The 20,249-nt window shown below is 48.4% G+C and overlaps 7 protein-coding genes across 7 annotated transcripts; 3 read left to right on the top strand and 4 right to left on the bottom strand.

Moving 5' to 3' along the window:
* Window positions 1-230: 230 nt before the first annotated feature.
* Window positions 231-1,376, top strand: PHATRDRAFT_37886 (predicted protein; the record flags this gene model as incomplete). The annotated part of the gene is made up of 1 exon (XM_002182010.1): window positions 231-1,376. The coding sequence occupies one exon, from the start codon at window positions 231-233 to the stop codon at window positions 1,374-1,376; it is 1,146 nt and encodes a 381-aa protein (XP_002182046.1).
* A 34-nt stretch (window positions 1,377-1,410) lies between these two features.
* Window positions 1,411-2,634, bottom strand: PHATRDRAFT_37885 (predicted protein; the record flags this gene model as incomplete). The annotated part of the gene is made up of 3 exons (XM_002181847.1): window positions 1,411-1,442; window positions 1,505-2,345; window positions 2,410-2,634. 3 exons carry the CDS (start codon window positions 2,632-2,634, stop codon window positions 1,411-1,413), a joined length of 1,098 nt encoding a protein of 365 aa, XP_002181883.1.
* Window positions 2,635-2,650: 16 nt separating this feature from the next.
* PHATRDRAFT_47625 (predicted protein) lies at window positions 2,651-4,599 on the top strand (the record flags this gene model as incomplete). Its single annotated transcript, XM_002182009.1, has 1 exon — window positions 2,651-4,599. The coding sequence occupies exon 1, from the start codon at window positions 2,947-2,949 to the stop codon at window positions 4,597-4,599; it is 1,653 nt and encodes a 550-aa protein (XP_002182045.1). The 5' UTR covers window positions 2,651-2,946.
* Window positions 4,600-5,271: 672 nt separating this feature from the next.
* Window positions 5,272-6,154, top strand: PHATRDRAFT_47624 (predicted protein; the record flags this gene model as incomplete). The annotated part of the gene is made up of 2 exons (XM_002182008.1): window positions 5,272-5,963; window positions 6,042-6,154. The coding sequence occupies exons 1-2, from the start codon at window positions 5,309-5,311 to the stop codon at window positions 6,152-6,154; spliced, it is 768 nt and encodes a 255-aa protein (XP_002182044.1). The 5' UTR covers window positions 5,272-5,308.
* Window positions 6,155-8,115: 1,961 nt separating this feature from the next.
* On the bottom strand, window positions 8,116-12,832 carry PHATRDRAFT_47622 (predicted protein). Its single transcript, XM_002181846.1, has 3 exons — window positions 12,621-12,832; window positions 10,277-12,532; window positions 8,116-10,244 (listed from the first exon to the last, which is right to left on the bottom strand). Exons 1-3 carry the CDS (start codon window positions 12,648-12,650, stop codon window positions 10,233-10,235), a joined length of 2,298 nt encoding a protein of 765 aa, XP_002181882.1. The 5' UTR covers window positions 12,651-12,832; the 3' UTR covers window positions 8,116-10,232.
* A 946-nt stretch (window positions 12,833-13,778) lies between these two features.
* PHATRDRAFT_47621 (predicted protein) lies at window positions 13,779-15,641 on the bottom strand (the record flags this gene model as incomplete). Its single annotated transcript, XM_002181845.1, has 1 exon — window positions 13,779-15,641. One exon carries the CDS (start codon window positions 15,639-15,641, stop codon window positions 13,779-13,781), a length of 1,863 nt encoding a protein of 620 aa, XP_002181881.1.
* A 481-nt stretch (window positions 15,642-16,122) lies between these two features.
* Window positions 16,123-19,899, bottom strand: PHATRDRAFT_47620 (P2B, P type ATPase; the record flags this gene model as incomplete). The annotated part of the gene is made up of 5 exons (XM_002181844.1): window positions 16,123-16,572; window positions 16,651-17,634; window positions 17,687-18,118; window positions 18,168-18,398; window positions 18,495-19,899. 5 exons carry the CDS (start codon window positions 19,897-19,899, stop codon window positions 16,268-16,270), a joined length of 3,357 nt encoding a protein of 1,118 aa, XP_002181880.1. The 3' UTR covers window positions 16,123-16,267.
* Window positions 19,900-20,249: the final 350 nt, after the last annotated feature.

Raw genomic sequence — 20,249 nt, 5'->3', positions numbered from 1 at the left:
TTCATCAAAATAGAAATACTCGCTGTCAACAAACTACACTCGAGACTCAACTTTGATTTGAAAAGAAAATACACGTTTACGAGCTGGCTGATGAATATTAACAGTTGATGCTTTCCTCTTCAAAATACTCTAACTCCATAAGTCCAGCGTGTTACATCGGCGCAAACATCCCTGCGGTACTAGCTGATCGTAAACGATATCTCTTCTGGTCAAGCAATTCATTCGTTGACATGGATTCGATAGCGCCAATCGTATCAGCTTTGGAAGACACTGAGGAGCCGAACTCGGCTTCTGAAAGACTTACAGCTGACTGGAAGCACAGACTCGTGGTACATTTTGACATCAACGAGACGATCTTGGTCGGCGACGATGCCGGGGGAGATACGCGCGAGGATTGTATCCATAAGATAATCGCAAAATCTGCGTACGTTAAGATACCTTTCGGGTACGCGGGGGGATCCTACGAGGACAACTCGAATTTAGAGCCAACCGAATGGTGGAATGGGCTTTTAATCAGGGAGGAATACGACGAGAAGCTAGCTTTAAATCGGGTTCCTCCGTTGTACACAGGATGGCAGTGGCCACCAGGCTGCTGCCCTTACTATCGGACTGCTTTTAAAAACCGTGCCAGAACTTTTGTGAATCACCATGGCTCGTTATACAAATCGACCTATCTCAGAGTGGAAGAGCTACTCCCAATCCCAGATTCCAAGCCTGGAAACGCTTTTTCCGTTTTTGCACACATGCTACCTGCTTTTTTTGAAACTGTTGTAAAGCTTTCCAGCAGACCCCAGCCCTATACATTGGTTTTTCGTACCATGGGTTCTGATCTCGAAAAAATTGCAACAGCGTTCAATGCTTTTGCTTCTGGCAAACATCCCAACTATCCTAATTTTCAGCGAGAGGACTTGATCATAAGCCGGCATGATCTTGTTGAAGGACGATGGTCGAAAGAAGTCGACTTGGACGGAAATCACGTCTTCCAATTTTGGAGAGCCGGTGAGATGATTGCTTCTGGAGACGCGCAGGTGCTCGACTTTCTTGACTCTCGAAGCGTTTGCGGTATTCAGGATGACTACGAATTTTGGAAGGTCCACAGACACCAACCTTGGGCCGGCAAGCCCGTTTGGATTCCCCGAAGCAAGGAAGTTCAGCATATTTTGCTGGACGACAACATTCACAATTTGTCTCATGATAGCATAGCTAGTACCCGAGTGGAGCGAGAAGATGGTAGTTTCCGAACACTGTCCGATGAAGAAATCAGAGATCAGCAAGGTATCCACCTTGTGAGGGTACCCACTGTTGCCCCAATTCTTCAGCCGACGTGGTTTCTCGAACAAATAGATAGTGCCCAAAGACGGTTTGTAAGCGAATGAAAGCTTGACTATAATTTATCTGTGTCCCCGCTTTCTATTTGGTTTGCGCACCGTCTCTGGCATGGCCTTTTGAAAGCGGTATAATAGGATAGTATCTAGTTGCCGTATTTGTATGTTGGCCCAATTACGGACCGGCCCTTTTCTTTTCTCGTGGCCGGGCGGTAACAGTATCTTGTCCATTAAAAACTGTGGTCGCGAAAATGACAGAAAGGCGTAAACCCCGCCTGGTTGGAGTACCCTATGAATGGAGCTCATGATATCAAAACACTGCTGGTACTCATCGGCACAAAATAAAGCATCAAGGAGGCCTTTGTCAAAAACCGCAGTGGCCTTGTCGTCATGAAAGGCTGACAGAACGGTGGCATCATCTTGAACAAACAACATGTCTCCCTTTCTTTGTTGCTCCTGACATCGCTGACTCATTGATTCAATGACACGGGAGGCGACGTCAACTTGCACAATCGGTCCATTCCATCCGTGTTCTACCATGCTTTCACCAAATTTGGAGTTTCCGCATCCAAGAATTAGGATGTGTTCATCGGATGGGGAATGTGGATAGGCACGGAGCGTGTCTCCGAAAGTTGTTTGGATATGTGGATCTTGGGGTTTTGTCGCATCTGAACGGATCACGGGGTCGTAACGGAGCTCACGATATTGATATCTATGTAAATCTTCGAACGAAATATGACCCCATTCAAAACTGTCGTTCGGGCCGAGCGATCGGTAGCAGCCCTCCCAATAACTCGGATTCCCGTAGGGTGGCACCGGCAACGAGAAATAGCTCGACACGGCTCGTTTAATCTGGTCGATAATCAAGCGACCGCGTAAGGACATGATTCCGTCTGCGGCCTCCGCGATTGTCCAGGACTCCAGAGCAAACTCGTCCACGGAGAGTAGATCGAGCGCCCCACAATATTCCTCATTGTTCCGGTCGCATATTTTCCTGTTCAAGGGGTTCACATATGTGGGCTGGTGGGGCATGAATGTAGAGTGTTGTAACATTTAAATTTTGAATGATTAGTATTTTACTTACGGTTGGAGGGATGAATGCCGATTGTACCAACTGCGCTCGTGGGCACTTCGGCGTAGAATCGTTGAAAATTGGATATATTGGAACGAGAATAAGTACCGTTTCGCTTCCTCGTCGTGCTAGCGACTTCGAGAAATTTCTCCGGTTCTCTCGCTGACAGCATCCCGGCTCCCGTGCAAGAAGTGTTCCAAAGAATCTCAGGAGCGATCGATTACGGGCGCGGGACATAAAAGCTTAAAGGACAAGACAGTAACTCTTCACCTTAAACCAATGGCAGAAGTTGTTGGTCCAAGGTCTTTCTACTTTCCACCCCAGTGACGCGCACCTTGGCTGCCGAGAGTAACTCACAATTCTTTGAGTATATTTACTGGGTCATTTCGTCTCGGTGCTCATCTTTTCCTGTCAAAACGATGACGGAAGGGAGAAAAACAGGCCGTCGGCGCTGCCGGTGATACTAAGGCAGCGTCGTCGGCTGCACCCGCCAAGGTTAGGGAAGTGTTTCAACGAGCGGGGAATTTAGCCCTGGAGCCCGGCAAGGCGATGGGGAAGGTAGCCAAGAAGAGCGTACAGCGGGCCGGACGAGTGGTGAATACCGTGATGCCAGGTATCAATAGGCACGGCCATAAGACAACCGAGGAGGAATACGATTCTCTGAATTTGAAAGGCAAGGCATCCACACACCATGACCTAGTTGAGTCGGAAAGGGAGTCTGCAACATCTCCTGTTCATGAAGCTTATGGAACGTTTCAAGAGAAAAAGCTACCTTTTGCTTCTGATATTTCTGTTATCTCCAGTTCGGAGACTGTTATGGTTGGTCCGGTCCTTGGCGTTTTGACATCGGACTCCACGTTACTATTAGTTTTGGCAGTCGCTGCGTCTGCGTATCCAACGTGCATGCAATGGTCATCAGTACGGGCGAACGAAATGCCGTTTTCGGTAGTAGCGAGTTGGCTACTGGTAGCATTCCTGACGGGTCGCCTCTTTTCTCCGCAAAATGGTACTTCGGCGCATTGGATGCTGGGCAGTAGTAGTGCAAATTGCAAGGAGGAACACATGTCGCATACCCCCTCCGAAATATTCATTGAAGAGTACGTATTGGAGAGAACGCCATTGCCCGACAACAACGCAACTGGTCATTCTCTGTTATTCTCGGTAGTTCGTATGGCGTCCGGACGGAAGAAAAAATTGTCATTCCGACATAATGCCGGTGGCGCAATATCGTCGTGGAAAAAGCGAAGGAGCTGGACGAGTTTGAACCCAAATCGTCTAAAAAAACAATGGGAAGAATCCGCCGATCCTACAAAGGACAAAGCGAGTACACAGCTTATGAAAGCACTGTTAGCAAACGGAAAGTTCCCACGCATTCGTAGGCTTTCCGTGAGCTCTGAAATTGAGATACCTGCGATGGCTAATCAAGGCGACAGCGTATCAGCCATGAACAGCGTCGAAGCCTCACTTGGAGCTGTCGATCTTGGTGATGCCATTGCGGATTCTCTCAACGATTTTGTCGTTGCACCTATACTACACCTTCGTGGTATGGATGTCTTTTTGACGGAAAACGCAGAAACTGATATCAGCACACATCCCTGGCTTATAAAGGAAGGACTTCGGGACGTTCCAACGCTGATTGTTAACGTAGTCACTCAATGGGGAAATATACTGGTCTACTTTGAAATGCCACATTGGATCAATGATTGGGACACGGTACGGGAGCGAGATTCAGATCCCGATGATATTAAAGCCTTCAAGCGATTTTTGCTGGGCGATACGAAATACCGCAACGAACGACTCAAGATAATCCCTTCCGTCGTCGACGCTCCCGGCGCGGTTAAGCTAGTGGCACCGGCGAAGAGGGAGATCCCAATTCATTCGGAGGGCTTCCTCCCTGTAAGCTGGCGCATGCACAACCGAGAGAAGACGCCAGAAGGGCGCGTTCTTTGTCCTACAATCGAATGCGAGCTCGATTGTATGACGAGTAGGGCTATACGGGGCATGGCGGGCTTAGTCAAGCGAAATCTCAAGAAACTGGCCATTGATTGTGCAGTGATTATTGGGAACCCTGTCAAATCTAAAACAAAAGAAGAGCCAGAAGCGTGTCTAGGTCTCTGGCGGTTCAACCACGTAGACATTTCAGAATGTCCCGCTTTTCCGAAGCGACATGACCATCAAGCTGGACTTGCTCAACCGGAATGAGATTTCGCATACTAATGACGGGCTTCGCCGGGTACGAAGCAATGACTCAAGGTCACTTTCAACAAAGGCGAGCGATGATATTACCACGTATGAGCAAGGTGTAGACTGCACGGCTGAGGATTCACTCTTTTAATGAAATTGCAACAGGGGAAAATGCTGAAGTCTATAGCTCGCTGCTGGAGTACACATAACGTTTAGTATGAGGCATGAAACTGAACAACTTGCGCAGCTGTGGTCCTGTCTTCAGTGGATGGCTCCGGGATCCGATCTTCAACATCCAGTTTCTGTATAGATTTCTGCTGTAAAAATTATTTGTAGCTAGTGTAAGATCGATCATCAATTTTTTCGGTTTGGAGGAGTGACGGTACCTAACAGTAAACACTATCATTTGGCGTCGTTGATGTAAAGCCTTACAAAGCTTAATAACGACTTGTCGTGCGCAACGAAATCGACTTCGTTGTTACAGTTAGTGCGTGCAATTAGAGCGGCTAAGGTTTACAGTTAGAGAGGCGTTTATCTGGAACCCTAAGCTAGGGTTTTTGGATAAAGCTTTGCACGAAAATCGCTTCAAGGAACTTGAGCAGAAAAGTACGGAGAACAGGGGACCAAACGGCGCGCTAGAGCCTTACCCGAGCACGGGCGATGCCAATGATCCGGCCTTACCGTTCTACACCAGCGGTACACCTTTAAGAGCAAAATCCGCAGCCAAATGAAGAAGACGCACGATTCTACGAGTTGCTTGCAGCGCTCCAGCTCCCCGACGGATGTCTTTGTGCACGCCGCTAAGGATGGATATCATTACCCGAGCTATGAGGCCATGCGGTTGGCGAATATTGCCCACAACCAGGCTCATTTGCGCAAGTTGGGATTGGACGAGTACGCCAATCGTCAAAAACAGGAACTAATTCCGACGCCGACCAATCGTAAGAGTCGGCCAAGCGCTGCGGTGGAAGAGGTTCGCTCGGTGGAGCGAGTCCGTCGGTCCGGACGAGTCCGCAAACAAGCACCAATCTACGATGGGCTCGCGGATGATCTCATTGAATTTTCCCGTCGCCAACAACAGCGATCGCGGAAACACAAACGAACTATTCGAAAAGAAACGGCATCCGTACTATCCCGCGAGGAACGAGATAAACTACGGAACTTGCCGGATTGGACGACATCAATGGAACGCTACTTGCTCGATCACGAAAACTTAAGTCAACAAAACTTCCGGTCCGTGATGCGGCAAGTCCGACGACTCGCTTCCGGAGAAGGCATAACGTACACTCGGTGGGATGAGGGTGTTTACTTTTACGCAAATAGACGGGTGGACTTGAGCGGTGATTTCGAAGCTTTGTACGAGGAGGCTGTTGTGTTTGAGAGTACGTTAATGTAAATGATCTGTACACCGACAGTGGTCAACAAGAGGCGTTCGACTCACGTTTTTGATGTTAATACAGACGAGCATGGACAAGACCTTGGCAATGGATGGTTGCTACGACATCCCATCAAGAAAATTGGCAACTTTCAACGATTCCACTTTGCGGCACGGCACGAAGAAGGCGACAATTGACTTCACGCCAAAGTCGCGATTTCCTAGGATATTTCCTTTCCTGATTTAAGTAATCACAAATTAGAGGAGTGTCCTGAACAAGCAAAGAAAGGAGGGAGTGACAGAGGCAATGCCAGGTTGGAATGGATATGGAGTAGGTGAAACCTTCACGGGCGGAGTAGACCTGGGATTTGGGTGGGGTTCCACGGGGAGGGTTACAGTAAAGACTCGCGCGTGATCTGGACGAATCGAAACCCCGAGTGGGAAATCGCAGCACGCGAAGATCTGGCATTCCTTATATTTTCTAAGAAAATTTCCCCGACCTGGTCAGGTTGGATTACATATACACATCGTGCCGAACCGACTCGCCAGGCTTCCATTACTTAGCAAGTCCCGCTGGGGTATCCCCTTAGTCAACGGTAATGTAATAAATCTCTTTTCATAATTCCATCCAATATTTACTAATAATTAACAGCAAAGGCATGTTGCTCCGTTCCAGCGAACCAAGAGAGAAATCGTGTGGATCGCAAGTTGTGAGACGCCGTGTACGTATCTCATCTAATTTCGGGGGGGAAATAGAGAGAAAGCAGCGTCGACTTGTTTCTTCAGTCTTTTTCCGATTCCTTATCGAGGTGCTCTTCCTATACCGGAGAGTAGTGGCTGTTTCGCAGCGTCTGGTGCGGTTTGCGTGTCGAGGGGAATAGGGATTTAGGATCATATACACGCACACGCACGTAGACAGAAACTTCATTCCACCATGAGAGACTACAATACGATTCCCTTTCGTAGTCCCAACAGTAAGCTCAAGAAGCCGAATCCCCCGTTGGTATCGCCGTTCGGGTCAGGCCAGAGCCAAGCAAACGCCCACGGTGCCGTCCGTGAAGACTCCCACGCCAGTACTTCCACTACCGTGGCTACCACGTCCAACGGAACGCACGAGACGTCCTCCCCAAGGGCTTCGTCCATGCAGATCCGTCGCCCACAATCGTCGCCGCGGGTTTCCCTTTCCGCCGGGGATGCTATGGCACTCCGCCGGGATGGTCCGGACGCAGTCATTGCGCGACTCCGGGCATCACTGGAAGAAAACGAGGCCCGCGATGGACAAAATAAGACGGCTCTCGCCAAGTCGGATGCTGTTATTTTGGAGCTCCGGAGCAGTGTACGCACCCTCAAACGGCAGCTCGAGCGGTCGCAGGAAGAACGAATGGTACAGCAACAGGAACACGAGGCCACAATGCAGCAACGTAACGCTAGTGACAGCGAATCGCAACAGCGTTCGCTTATAGACGATGCGAAAGATTCGCGAGTAGGGGAACTCCAAGTAGAGTTGGATCGGGCACACGCGCAAATCCTCACGGCGGATATGGTCCGTAAGGAACTGGAAGACACCCTCGAGGCGGAGCAATACACGTGGGAATTGCGTGTAGAGGATCAGGAACGAATGATGCAGGAAATACAACACGAATGCACCACTTTAACGGAAGACTTGGAAGCCACGCGGTCGCAGTGGGAAGAAGCGGAAGAAAGCTGGAGTAAGCAGGTTGAGGAATTAAAGGCTCAAGTGGACAAGGCACAGCAAGAACTGGCACGGTGGAAAACGTCAAATCAAAAAAACAACAATGGACCGCAACACGGGGGTCGCGATTTAGATTTGCAGGAAAAGATTCAAACGTTGGAACAGGAACGAGTAGAGCTGCAGGGGTGTTTGGATGAAGCCTTAAAAGAACTGGAGGCGGTAGACGCAGAACTGCAAGGTGATGTCAATGCAAAGCTCATTCAAGACAATCACCGTCTTCAAGAAATGCTGAAATCGAGAGATGGCAACCTTTTGGAACCACTCCAGCACTTACACCGGTTCCTGCTGGAACGGGACGGAGTGGAGGGAAATTTTCACAACCGTCCGACAACGGAAAAAGAGCTTTTGGCCGCTATTCAATCACATTTGGACCGGGGATCTCTGTCGAACAAAGACATTAATGCTACGCGTAAGCGAGTGTCGGAGCTTGAATCGCATGTGTCGGTGTACAAAGGCGATTTACAAGCGCGGGAGGAACGAAACGTAGAGCTGCGGACCAGTCTTAAAGAAGCTGTAGGCTTGCTCAAGCCATTGCAAGATGCTGCTGCAAAAGCGGACAGGGAAAAACAGCAATTACTGTTTCAAATCGATCAACTCAAGAAAAACGGCATCGACAAAGACGAAATGAAGAGAATGCGCAGGCAAATGGACGAAAAGGATGACGAGATTGAAGACCTGAAGCAAGAAATTCAATCTCTGCAGATTCAGCTTTCCAAGTCGAAACTTGCAGGCGCAACGGTTCTCGTGTCGGCAAATCGATCCCCCTCTACTCCGGCTGGTGGTGAATCGCTTTCCAAAGCCCGGCAGGATCTCCAGGCCAAACGAGCCTCTGAAGAAAAGCTAAAAAATTTGTTACGCGATGCTCGCACGAAATTCAGCGCTCTTCACGAACAAAATAACGAGACTGAAACTACAAATACCGAACTGCAGGGACGGCTACGCTCGGCAGAGAATCATCTATCACCTGGTCCATCCGCGACGGCTAGGGATGTTGGTGAAGGGGTGAAGAATGCACAAAGGGCTCTGGAAAGTGAAATGATAGTACTCAAAGGGGAATTAGCAAAAAAGGAAGTGGAATTGCGAGGTATACAAGGCGATTTGGAACTTGCCAAAGCGCAAACTCAGGCGTTGAGTGCAGAAGACAAGCATCGGCTGGATGAAGCTCAGAAACGAGTTGACGAGCTGAACGACAAGCTCGGGGAGTCGCAAGAGGAGCTCAAATCGAAACGACAGGCGGAACGAGCCCTAAACAAAAGTCTCAATGAAGCTTTAAATTTACTTCGACCTCTTCAGCTACATCTGGAAGAGGCCGAAAGCGAAAAGCGGGCACTGGAGAAAGAAATTGATGATCTCCGCAGAAAAATGGATGAAGAAATGTCCACGCTATCGCGATCCACGCCAAACGATGTAAATGTTAAGAAGCTTCATGAGTTGCAATCTGCAGTACAACAGCTTGAAAAAGAAAATTCGCAGCTGCACGATGCTCTGGAAGATATGTCGCAAAGCTTGAATGTGTCTCATTTGAGTGGAAACACGGGATTCTCACAAAAGAACGAATCGCGTTTGCGCGAAGAAATCGTGGAGTTGAAGAGTAGATACGAGGTGACGCAAACCAGACTGCAAGACGCCTTTATTGAGAATCACTCGCTTGTCGAGGCTTTGCAAAAGAGAGATGAAGAAGAGCGATGTATGATTGACGAAATTGATGTACTCACTGAGAAACTAAAATTATCTGAAGCAGAGCTCAGGAACTCCAAGGCCATCACATCATCTGCACAGACGAAAAATCAGAATGGCTACGGGAGGCGCGACGAAGAAACTCAAAGCTTGAATGTGTCTCACTTGAGTGGAAACACGGGATTCTCACAAAAGAACGAATCGCGTTTGCGCGAAGAAATCGTGGAGTTGAAGAGTAGATACGAGGTGACGCAAACCAGACTGCAAAACGCCTTTGTTGAGAATCACTCGCTTGTTGAGGCTTTGCAAAAGAGAGACGAAGAAGAGCGATATATGATTGATAAAATTGATGTACTCACTGAGAACCTAAAGTTGTCTGAAGCAGAGCTCAGAAACGCTGAGGCCATCGCTTCATCTGCACAGACGAAAAGTCAGAATGGTTATGGGCGGCGAGGCGAAGAAACTTTGCATCGAGTAAATGACACGGACGTTAGCAAGGAAACGAGCCAGACTTGGACGCAAAGAGCGCGACCCTCCTTTTAGTTGACTGAAACTTCGTTTTCATTTTCTGTTAATTCCCTTTTACTTTCGTTAGCGTAGCATGGTATTTAGGTTTTAGCAACATCTGAGTCAATTTCTATTCTGTCCATTTCCATATTGAAAAGTTGACCCACCAGACCATCCTCCATGAGGCTTTCACTGATGCTCTCAATGAATAGGTCCAGATTGGTGTTATTCAAAAAAAGGTCCGAGATGTCATCCTCGACAATTCGCTCTGCTAAAGCCTTCACCCCTGTGGGCGTACTACTTAGACGACCGGCTCGGATTTTTGTACCCCATGCTTCCTCACCCGCAGTGCTTGGAGGCTCCAGAGCATTTGTCTTAAACACTTTAGTGGCCCTTGCGTTTAATTTTGATAGGCCTTCGACGTTGAATATTCTGGCTTCGAGCTCTGCCAACGAGTGATATAGCGGGGCATGGAGAGGATCGACATCAATTCCTTTCTCAAAAATCTCACGAGCTTCCAGAACATTTCCACGCTGAAGCAATGAGTCTCCAAGGGCTCTATAAAGCTCAGCATTTGTCGGTGCGCACTCAATTCCTCTTCTTAGTATAAGATTGACAAGTCCTGCGTTACCAAGACTCTTTTCTATCTCGGCAGCAACCAGCCATCCTGAGCCGTTTCGCTTGTCTCGGGTTAGGGCCTCGCTAATCAAGGCTTTCGCAGCATTGTAGTTAGCTTCCCGAAGTTCCAAGGATGCCCAAGCTTGATATAGCGGTATGTGTCTAGGCGAATGCTTTATACCGTTAGCGAAGAGAGACCGGGCCGTTTCTGGATTTCCAAGTCTTCCTTCAGAAATTGCATAAGCGAGCCACAAAGCACCATGCTTCGGTGCCGCTTTGATGCCACATTCAAAGAGAGTTTGAGCTGTAAGCGTGTTTCCCGCCCGAAGCTCCATGACGCCCCAAGCCTGCCACGCCTGAGGGTGCTTCTCGTCGACCAGTAGTGATCGCTCAAACAACATACGGGCATTGACTTCATTCCCGAGCTTTACTTCACAAAGGGCAGCGCCCAAAAGAAGCTGTGAAGAATTACCGTACCGATTGACGCCGTCGATGAAAATACTCAGAGCGTCTATAGGACGATTGCTGTTTAACTCAAGCATTCCTAACGTGTGTGAAAGGAACAGTGCTCGCTCACGATGTGGCGAATCCATGCCAGCGTCTTGCTGGCATGCCTCACGAATGCCATCTACTAAAATTTCTCGAGCTTTCTTCACATTTCCAATGGACAATTCCAGACGGGCGTAGCCGTGATAGACAGAAGCCACATCCGAACAGTGGGCTAAGATACCACGTTCGAATATGTTACGTGCTGTTCGGATGTTTCCTTGTCGAAGTTCAAGATTTCCGTAAGAATTGTAGGCTGGGCCATGGCGAGGATCCAACAGTATGGCTTCTTCGAAGAGCGCTTTAACTCTGGTAAAGTTGGCCTCTCCGGATGAAGGGTGCCGCAAGTCCAGAAGAGCGTAGGCGACTAAAGTTGGAGCAGCAGGCTGTATCCGCAGGCTTTTGCCATATATAGCCCGAGCTCCAGTATAGTTACCCACGCGTTCTTCTAATATTCCTGCCGCCTGCAAAAGTGAATAGTCTTCCGGGTACCTGCTCAAGCCCCGACGCAGGATGTTACGCGCCGATGAAAATCGGCGTCCTTTGATTTCTATATGAGCCCAGGCATTAAAGACTCGACCATCGTCTGGCTGCACAGTGTTTCCTTCAGTCTCAAGGCTTATGCAGGCACTAGCCAATCGCCTAGCGGTGGCACTCTCGTACCCTTCTCCTCGTATGCGCTGCCGATTCCTGCCTTCGAGTCGAGCCAATGCCACGTGGGCCACGCTGCTACTAGGATTCAGCGCTAGAGCACTCTTTATGAGTTCTTCCGCTTTGATATAGTTAGTGAAGTAGCGTTCTTCTAACCAGGCTGCCGCCAAGTAGACTTCGGTTCGATCTTTGGCTGTTTCGAGCCGTAGCAGATGCTTTGAATACAATTCTCTTGTTTGGTCCAGCTGATTCTCAGCAATGAACAGCTCTCCCATTTGACAAACCAAAGCAGCGGTACTTTTTTTCTGTAGCGCTAGAGCCCATAATTTCTTCGCTGATTCCACATTGCCCAGCTTTCGCTCCATCAGTCCGAACGCATGGCACACATAAGGGTTGTGCGGATCTATTGCCAGAGCCTTCTCAAAAAGTTCTCTGGCACGATCAACGTGACCACTGGAATCCTCATGAACTGCCCAAGCCTGCCAAAGATGCACCGAATTCGGGCAAGCTTCAGTTCCTTTGCCAAAGGCTTCGCATGCTTTGTTAGTATCTGGAAAGCGGCGGCCTTCCAGTCGCGCTAGAGCAAGGTGGCTGTGAGCGTCGGCTGGATCCCAAACTAAAATTTCATTGAGTACGTCGGCTGCCTTGCGCCAGTGGCCTTTGCGTTCGAGATCTTTGGCTTTTTGAAACAATTGACGAATTTCGTAGCGTTTCGTGTTTCGCTTTCGTTTTTTTGACAATGATCGATTCGAGGCATAGTCTGGGGAGCGATCAGCCGGTGATGTTGATTTTGCAATAGAGGCAGATAAGGTCGGTAGATAAACCTGTGGAATCGGCATCCGAGATAGGAAGAGTCGTCGCCTTGCAAAACGTAGGTGTACGCTTCCAGTGTTTATTGAAGGATGTACTGACCTTCGTGCTGGGGCTTGTGTCATAAAACATGATGCTTGGATTGCCAAAAAGACGACGAGTAAAATGCACTCTCTAACGGGAAGTAACAATGGCTTGGCTTCCGCCCGCTCGCGTCTTCTGACAACGCCTCCTCCATCAGTACGCATGGAATGTGAATATATGCTTTCTTATCGCGGATCAAAATGTTATGTAAAGGAGACGTCTGGATCGTCTCATGGCCGATCTAACTGGAAATATCAACAATGTTGATGTTTTTACTCATTGTCAGTAGTACGTTTACAGCGACGAAATTTGTTGCCCCTTCTGATGACACGGATGAATGCCAGGCCACGAGAAATTGGATCTCTGGAAAGGAATCCGGAACGCACAAAAAAGGATGTTTCTCTGAAAGAGATGTACGTCACCAACACCGCGACCTCTACTGTTAGCTCTTCGTGTCGTGGCAACGCAAACGAGGCTCACTGTCGAAGCGACAACTACGGCAATCGGATTCTCTCTACGCAGCAGAAACTCAATCCGCTCTGCTTGTCATCCTGAGAAGACCATGGTATGTAATTGTGTCTTTCTTTCATCTTTACTGCCCACATTATAGCTATGTTCGTTCTTCGAAGAGCCAGGATGTCAATTTGTTGAAGGAAATGATTGCAGTCTTTCTTTCATTCGCTGGTGGATCGGCGTTGTCGCCTTGAATGTACTGTAAAGATTTCTACCGTCCGTACTGCCTTACGCTTGACGGCATTGCAATTTGGGGGACGAAAGGGCATGGTCGATGCGATCGACAACACTTTGTTTGTTTCGTACATCTCACATCTTAAGCTGCTCTGGCGTTGCAGGCGGAAGAAGAAATTGTCGATCCCATGCCCACCCTTCGGGAGGAATGTAAAATGGCTTGTCCGAAACAATTAAAGCTGTACGAAGGCTGTGTGCAACGCATTACAGAAAAGAACGAAGGCGACTGCGAATCCTGGTTTATTGAACTAATTTCGTGCGCCGACAAATGTGCTGCTCCGAAGCTTTTCAAAATGACTCGGGGAGGATAATCGAAAAAGACTATAGTAGAGAATCAACATTGTTTCCACAAGTTGCTGTGTACGGACAATAGAATTGAGCGATGTGTGGCGCTATGCTTTGGAAAGACAAAACTGGGATATGATCGAGCTAGAATTCTGAATTCCGGGACTTGGGCTGAGAATCTCTATTCCCTTTGCGGATGCCGTGTCGCGCTATATCCTCTTGCTGTGGCGATCCATGATTCTCCGAGTTCTCATGACGCAACCGAGGTATCCGTCTTTCACGAGCGTCGTCTTTGCAACAGTCACAATCGTCCAGAATATCTTCCACAATTCGAAGCTCAGTATTGCAAGCATCTGAATTTTCGTAGGCAACTTTTAGAAGACTTTCCAGGTCATTCGCCCTATTTTTCCAGTCTTCCCCAAGTCTTCGGTATTCCTCAGCACTAGGACAACGCGGAACAATGGGATGCGTAAAGCCGTAAACACCAACCATGACATCGTCACACTCGTCGCTGTACCAGAAGGTCACTTCTTGCCCTTTACTAAACGAGCAGGTAGCCACAATTTCAAAGGTATGTGTTTCTTTAACGTATATTCCTCGTGTGCAGGGCGGCCCAAAATTGAGCAAATCCGCCACTGGAGCTAGAAACGAATGGCTGACCACAGCTCCAGCATCTTCTTCAACGTTGATCTCACCGATCTCTTTTGTCCAAATGTCGGTTGGAATGCTAGCCGGTGGAATTCCCTGATGATCTTCTTCTTCGTGCTCTATTGGTGCAGTTTTCGGAGGTGTTGCGAAATTGCTCGCGTCATGGGATTCCAGCTCTTCGATCGGCAATTCCCAGTGCCGAGAGTTCACCATAGCAAAGGCCCATTGAAAATTTTCTATAGAAAAAAAATGTTCTTCCCCTTCTGTCTCAGGGCCAAAAATGTCTGGAGACTGTTGGATGAGAACTTCCAAAAAGGTTATGTACATATTTTGCATTTCACGTCGTATTCCACGAGCCACTGTACGGATCCCCTCGGAGGCATCCTGCTTCAGCCGTTCGGCTGACCAAAGAAAAGGCATGGAATCTATAGGTGAGCTTTCCAGCATCTGTATATATGCTGCGAGAGGAGAAGTCGGACCGAGTTTGCGATGATGCAGTAGAGCCACAGCCAGCAAAGGCATTTCGATCAAAAACGAGGCCTCCTCTTCTCCCTCTGTCGTCCAGCCATTAGCGTGTCGAACTTCGGGTCCCATCACGCGTCCGAGTACAGGATCTTGATCAATTGTTGTCGCAACGCTTAGAAGCGCTTTGATGGGGATTCGAATGACAGTCTCGCCCTCCGTTATGTCGCGACTGGCCGCCAACCCACGAACCGGAAGTATAGGAAGGTTATCTACAAATAGTCGGTCATCATCCAGTTCCTCATCCCAATCTCCATCTGGTAGAGCTTTCATATAGTCATAGTACTCGAACGTATGAATCTCTAGGATGCTATATATTCCCAGCACTTGGTTGCACCATTTCATGAAGTCCATGTCGTCAAGGTTTGTGGCGCCCTTTCGTCGCTTTGTTTCCTTGTCTGTTGTAGAAGCCTCGTTTGATTTTGTTTGTAGGCGATTGGTATCCATCTTAAAAGCAGCAGAAGCATTCTTTTTCGAGGATGGCCTCGTTGCTGGATAGGATGGATAATGTTTTGTAGCTATGTAGCTGTGTGGAGCAAGCTTTGGTGGTTGCTCAGCATTTGGTGTAATCAGACGGTCGTCTTGTTTATGCTTTTTCGCTGGACTGACTACAGGAGCCAAGCTTGCTTTCTGATTGGAGTCTGGGTCCGCGGCGATAGACCCAAAGGCGTTCCTCCTCTGCAGGAGCGCAACAAAGAAAAGAAGTTTCGGATGCCGCATGAAAGGCCGAGGCGTTCGAGGGTTGGCATAAACAACCCGGGGCCTCTTGAGACGCGATTGTACGGAATTGGGTTGCGATAAACGATTGAGCGCTTCCTTAGTCAGATTTCCTACCATGATGATGATATACGATCTTTAATGAAGTGCAGCTATGTACGACTCGGGTCAAAGGTGCTACATTCAACCACGGTCATCATTGATGTATCGTTGACAATCATCCTTCGTTCCTCGCGACGTTAGTAGGAATTCATATTTGGCCGGCCAGGAGAGGTCCCAGCCGTTAAGCATACGTTATATCCGAAATGCTACCCAAGAGAGCTCTCACCGAGATAGGGTGCACATCTATGACGTACCAAGCAACTTATTCAAAAGCTTTCCTGATTCTAAATTGTGAGCCGGCATAGGCAAGCATATTCTCCATGCCTTCTAGATAAAGTGCAATTGCATCATTTTCCAGTGGGAGAGAATATACAAGCGGTGGGTCGTGGCATCGGTTTAGGATTGGGCGTTACCTCTCGTGAAAGCAGCATCGCACCTTACATGGCTCGAGTCAAGTCGTTTCAAGCCTTCCTATCCTTGTTGCTTCGCAGGGCGCAATCAAGTGTGCTTTACTTGTATTAAATGTGAAAGTTTTATTTCGACTATTCTAATGTGTTCGCTACAGAAGTCTCCTTCGTTCAATGTCAAAGTGGTCGGGCAGCGGTATCACAATTTGAGAATGCTGTCGTCGTCGCATCGCAGCACTACGTGTTCGTAGCTACCCCAGGCACGCGCAGCGTCGCGAGCTTACGGTCCCTGTTCTTTCTTGAAGTGTTGCGCTCAATATTGTATTTCTGGCCCAGGCGGTATAGCTGGTTGATCACTTGTTGGACAGGCAAAGAACCGGCACCCAGGATCAACGACAGAGCCCAGAAGCGGGCAGAAAGACCACTTTCTGCGACCTTAAACGCCAAAGACCCAAATTCAACAATCAAAGCTTGTAGGCACGATGTCAAAAGTAGAATCGTGCAGAAAATGTAGTTGTCCAAAACACCCTTGAATACGTTCGCTAGGTTTTCAATGGACAAAAAGATTAGACCCAATACAATCATAAGCCGCCCGAACCGTGAGGCCTTCATCCACTTACATTCTCCTTTCAATTTACGACTGTTTATTTCGTTGAAGAGCTGCATCCAAACAAAAGTGTTGAAGATGACTGTGTAATGAACAGAATTTTCCTCTCTTTCCTTCTCCACGATATGTCCTGCCTCGATGCCGAGGAGCTCCGGGCCCGCGAAAAGGAGAACCATTATAACCGTAATCTGGTAAGCCGCTTGCCCCAGCATGTTTGCCCACATATGCTTTGTAATCATACTCTCAGTGCGATTGACAGGTGGTTTCCGCAGGAGATCGTCAACGGGCGGCTCGGAGGCCAGGGCAAGGCTTGCAAGCGAATCCATCAAAAGATTGACCCAAAGGAGTTGGATCGCCGCAAGCGGACTCTTCTGGTATGCAAAAGAGCCAACGAGCGCTGTTACGACCGCAGAAATATTTACCGTCAATTGAAATTGAAGAAACTTCTGAATCGATGCGTAGATATTCCGCCCCCATTTTGCAGCTGTTACGATCGATGCAAAGTTATCATCCAGCAGAATGATATCTGCTGCATCCTTTGCAATTTGCGTTCCAGCGATGCCCATTGCAAATCCAATGTCAGCGCGTTTCAAAGCAGGCGCGTCGTTGGTACCGTCTCCGGTCATTGCTATAACTTGCCTATCTGGAAAGATGTTGATGCCATCCTCCAGGTTATACTTTTGGCACAGTCCTTTGTCGACGAAGAGATTTGATTGGTTCAATCCATGGGCAAGTGTGAGCTTATCGTCAGGGGAGCTTCTTGCCAGAATTCGAAGGTGGGGCCAAATCTTATCAAATTCCAGTTGATTGAATTCGCCGCTACCTGATTCACCACGAGATATATAAACCTGGTTTCGAAAGGCTTTCCCTTCCATCAAAACGTTTTCTTTCAAATTTGCGGCCACTCGTTCAATGGAACCTTCCAAAAAGTGGAAGTCGCGCAGAATACCCGCTTGGTACGCAATACTCACTGCGGTGTTCGGGTTGTCACCGGTCACTAGGCGGACGTCAATCCCAGCCTCGTAGCATTTTTCGATTGCGCCAGGAACCTCTGCTCGAAGGGGGTCTTCGATACCAATGAGGGCAATAAGAAGTCATTTCTGTTTCAATTTCGTTGGCTTCTGTGCCGTCGGCGTTCTTGATCACCGAGCTCTTCCCTTCAATATCAAATTCCATGGGCACATCGCGATAAGACAGCGCAAGACATCTCATACCACGCCTTGCGTACCCTTCGGAAACAGAGAGAAACTCGCGTCGAAAATCCTCAGTCATATCCACGACTTCGGACAATGCATTGATGTAACTTTTGCTGCGAGCCAGGAGAACTTCTGGTGCTCCCTTACAATATAACCGGTAACCACCTTCGTAAGGAATAGCCCAACTCATCATCTTGCGAGCAGAAGAAAAGTCGAAACGTTTTCCCTCAGAAAAAAATTCTGCAAGACTCGCCTGATCTGACCTTCCCTTGGTTGATGCTCGGACTGCTTCATAACTCACGCCCAGCTCATGGCATAGTCTTAAGAGAGCCACTTCGGTGGGATTGCCGAACGTTGTCATCACCGTTTTCGCCGAAGTGAAGCACAGTTTCATTCATGGTATTGATAGCTATCGCGCGGCATAGTAAGTCGATTACAGCAGGTGAAAGACCACCACAATGATTTGCGACATGGTTGCCCAGGGTATCAGCAGGGTCGTTTACAACGTAGTTTTGCTCAGCAGCAAACAAGGCTCGGGCCGTCATTTTGTTTGCTGTGAGCGTACCTGAAAAGGAAAGAGCCATTGATTGCGTAAGACATCGTCACATCACCAACCCGTCGTCGAATTCTAGCTTTCAAAAAATGTTTGCAATGTACGCACCTGTCTTGTCAGTACAAATTGTTGTAGCGCATCCCATAGTTTCGCATGCATTCAAATGCTTCACAAGATTTTGGTCTTGCGTCATCTTCATTGACGAAAAGGCAAGGGCAAGCGTAACGGCCAATGGTAAGCCTTCTGGGACCGACACGGCTAGCACAGTAATAGCCACTACCATGTAGTCGACTAATGCTTCTGCCCCGTTTCCCTTGATGGCCAGTCCAATTATGCACGAACCGATGAACGAGACAAGCGCAGCGATGGTACCCGCTATCCCAATTCGCTTGGCAAGTACATTGAGCTTCACAAAAAGAGGCGATTCCTCGTCATCCCCTCCAAGGTCATCTCGATGATCTTCGGACTCGTACACCTGCGCTCTAATTTTGCCGGCCACGGAATGAATTCCAACAGCAATCACCACCAATTTCGCAGATCCCTGCTGCACATTCGTACCACTAAGGACAACGTCACCGGGTTTCTTGCTCACGGCTTTCGACTCTCCCGTCAAGGTCGATTCGTCCATTTTCAAATCTGTCGCTGGACCAAGTAAGACACAATCGGCAGGGATGGACGCAAGATTATGGGCGTTGATGGACAAAATGTCGCCAACGACAAGGTCATCATCAATGATTGACACTTGCTTGCCTTCCCGGATAACTTGTTTGGTATTCGTCTCGTGCAACGATCTCGTCAAGCGGAGAAACGCGAATTGCTTGGCGTAGTCGATCCCCGCTGACACAAACACAACGATGCAAACAGAAGCCAAAATTGCTGCTCCTTCAATCCAACAAGTCGTACACTCTTCGTCATTTTCCAGAGAATAGATCTCAACACCGATGCTGATGAAGCCTAACACGATCAGCATAACGAGAACAAAGTCTTGGATAGCATGCCAACAAAGCTTACAGAAGCTCTCAATCTTCTTGGGGGCAATCCTATTTGAGCCAAAGGCTTCGCGGCGTTTTTCGACTTCGGATGGAAAAATCCCTACTTCCGGACTGGAGCGTAAAAGTGCTGACGTCAAAAAAGCAGATGCAATTTCAGCGTGCTTGTCGGCTTCAACCGCTGCGGGTGAGTGCTCGTCGACAGCTCCTGTTTGCTCGGATTCTCGGATTTTCTTGACGACTAAGGCAATGTCCGAGAGTAGTTGCTTCTCTGGTGTCGGATCCTCTTCGTCGTCATGTTTTTGGAGTTCTTCGGCCAAGAATAGCTTTTGTAGCCCCGTCTCCAGGAGATCAGCGAGTGCTCCGCGGTTTCTTTCGCTACTGAGAAGTCCAAGTTCGGCCGGAGTCACCGGGAAGTCTGCGGAAGATATTCTCACAGGGACCTTCTCTATGCCCCCTGGACTATCTTCATTTCTTTCGGATCCGTTGGATCTTTTGCCGGTGTGGATTACCGAAGAATCCATGAGAAATTTTCAAATCCTTTCCGACAGCAGTTCAAGGAATTGTGAGCATGTGCGGAGCGAGCCCCTATTGTGTCGGTCAATCATCTTCCCGACTCGTACACACCACGTAAGAGTTGGAGTGTTGATCGTGGTCTTGGGTCTTCCAACCGACCTCGCAAGAGATCGGCCAATTTTGTGTCGTATTCACAGTCAATTGAGACCTGTGGTTTAGGCATGGCCTCTAGGATCGGTCGGTATGTTATGCGGGAGGTCGACGACTCTTTACAGTAATTTACTTACTGTTCTCATACAAAAAGGCAACGCAGCGACGAGCCCATCACGTTATCAGGTGTCTACTCCGCAGTCTTGGA

The sequence above is a fragment of the Phaeodactylum tricornutum genome, chromosome 14, assembly GCF_000150955.2.
Source record: "Phaeodactylum tricornutum CCAP 1055/1 chromosome 14, whole genome shotgun sequence".
Lineage (NCBI taxonomy): Eukaryota > Bacillariophyta > Bacillariophyceae > Surirellales > Neidiaceae > Phaeodactylum > Phaeodactylum tricornutum.
This window is presented reverse-complemented; position numbering and strand designations above follow the sequence as displayed.

Coding starts and splice junctions, on each gene's coding strand:
- PHATRDRAFT_47622 (XM_002181846.1), bottom strand. CDS start 12,650: ATGTTTTATGACACAAGCCCCAGCACGAAG. Junction 12,533..12,620: donor ACACAAGCCCCAGCACGAAG/GTCAGTACATCC, acceptor CCGATTCCACAG/GTTTATCTACCGACCTTATC.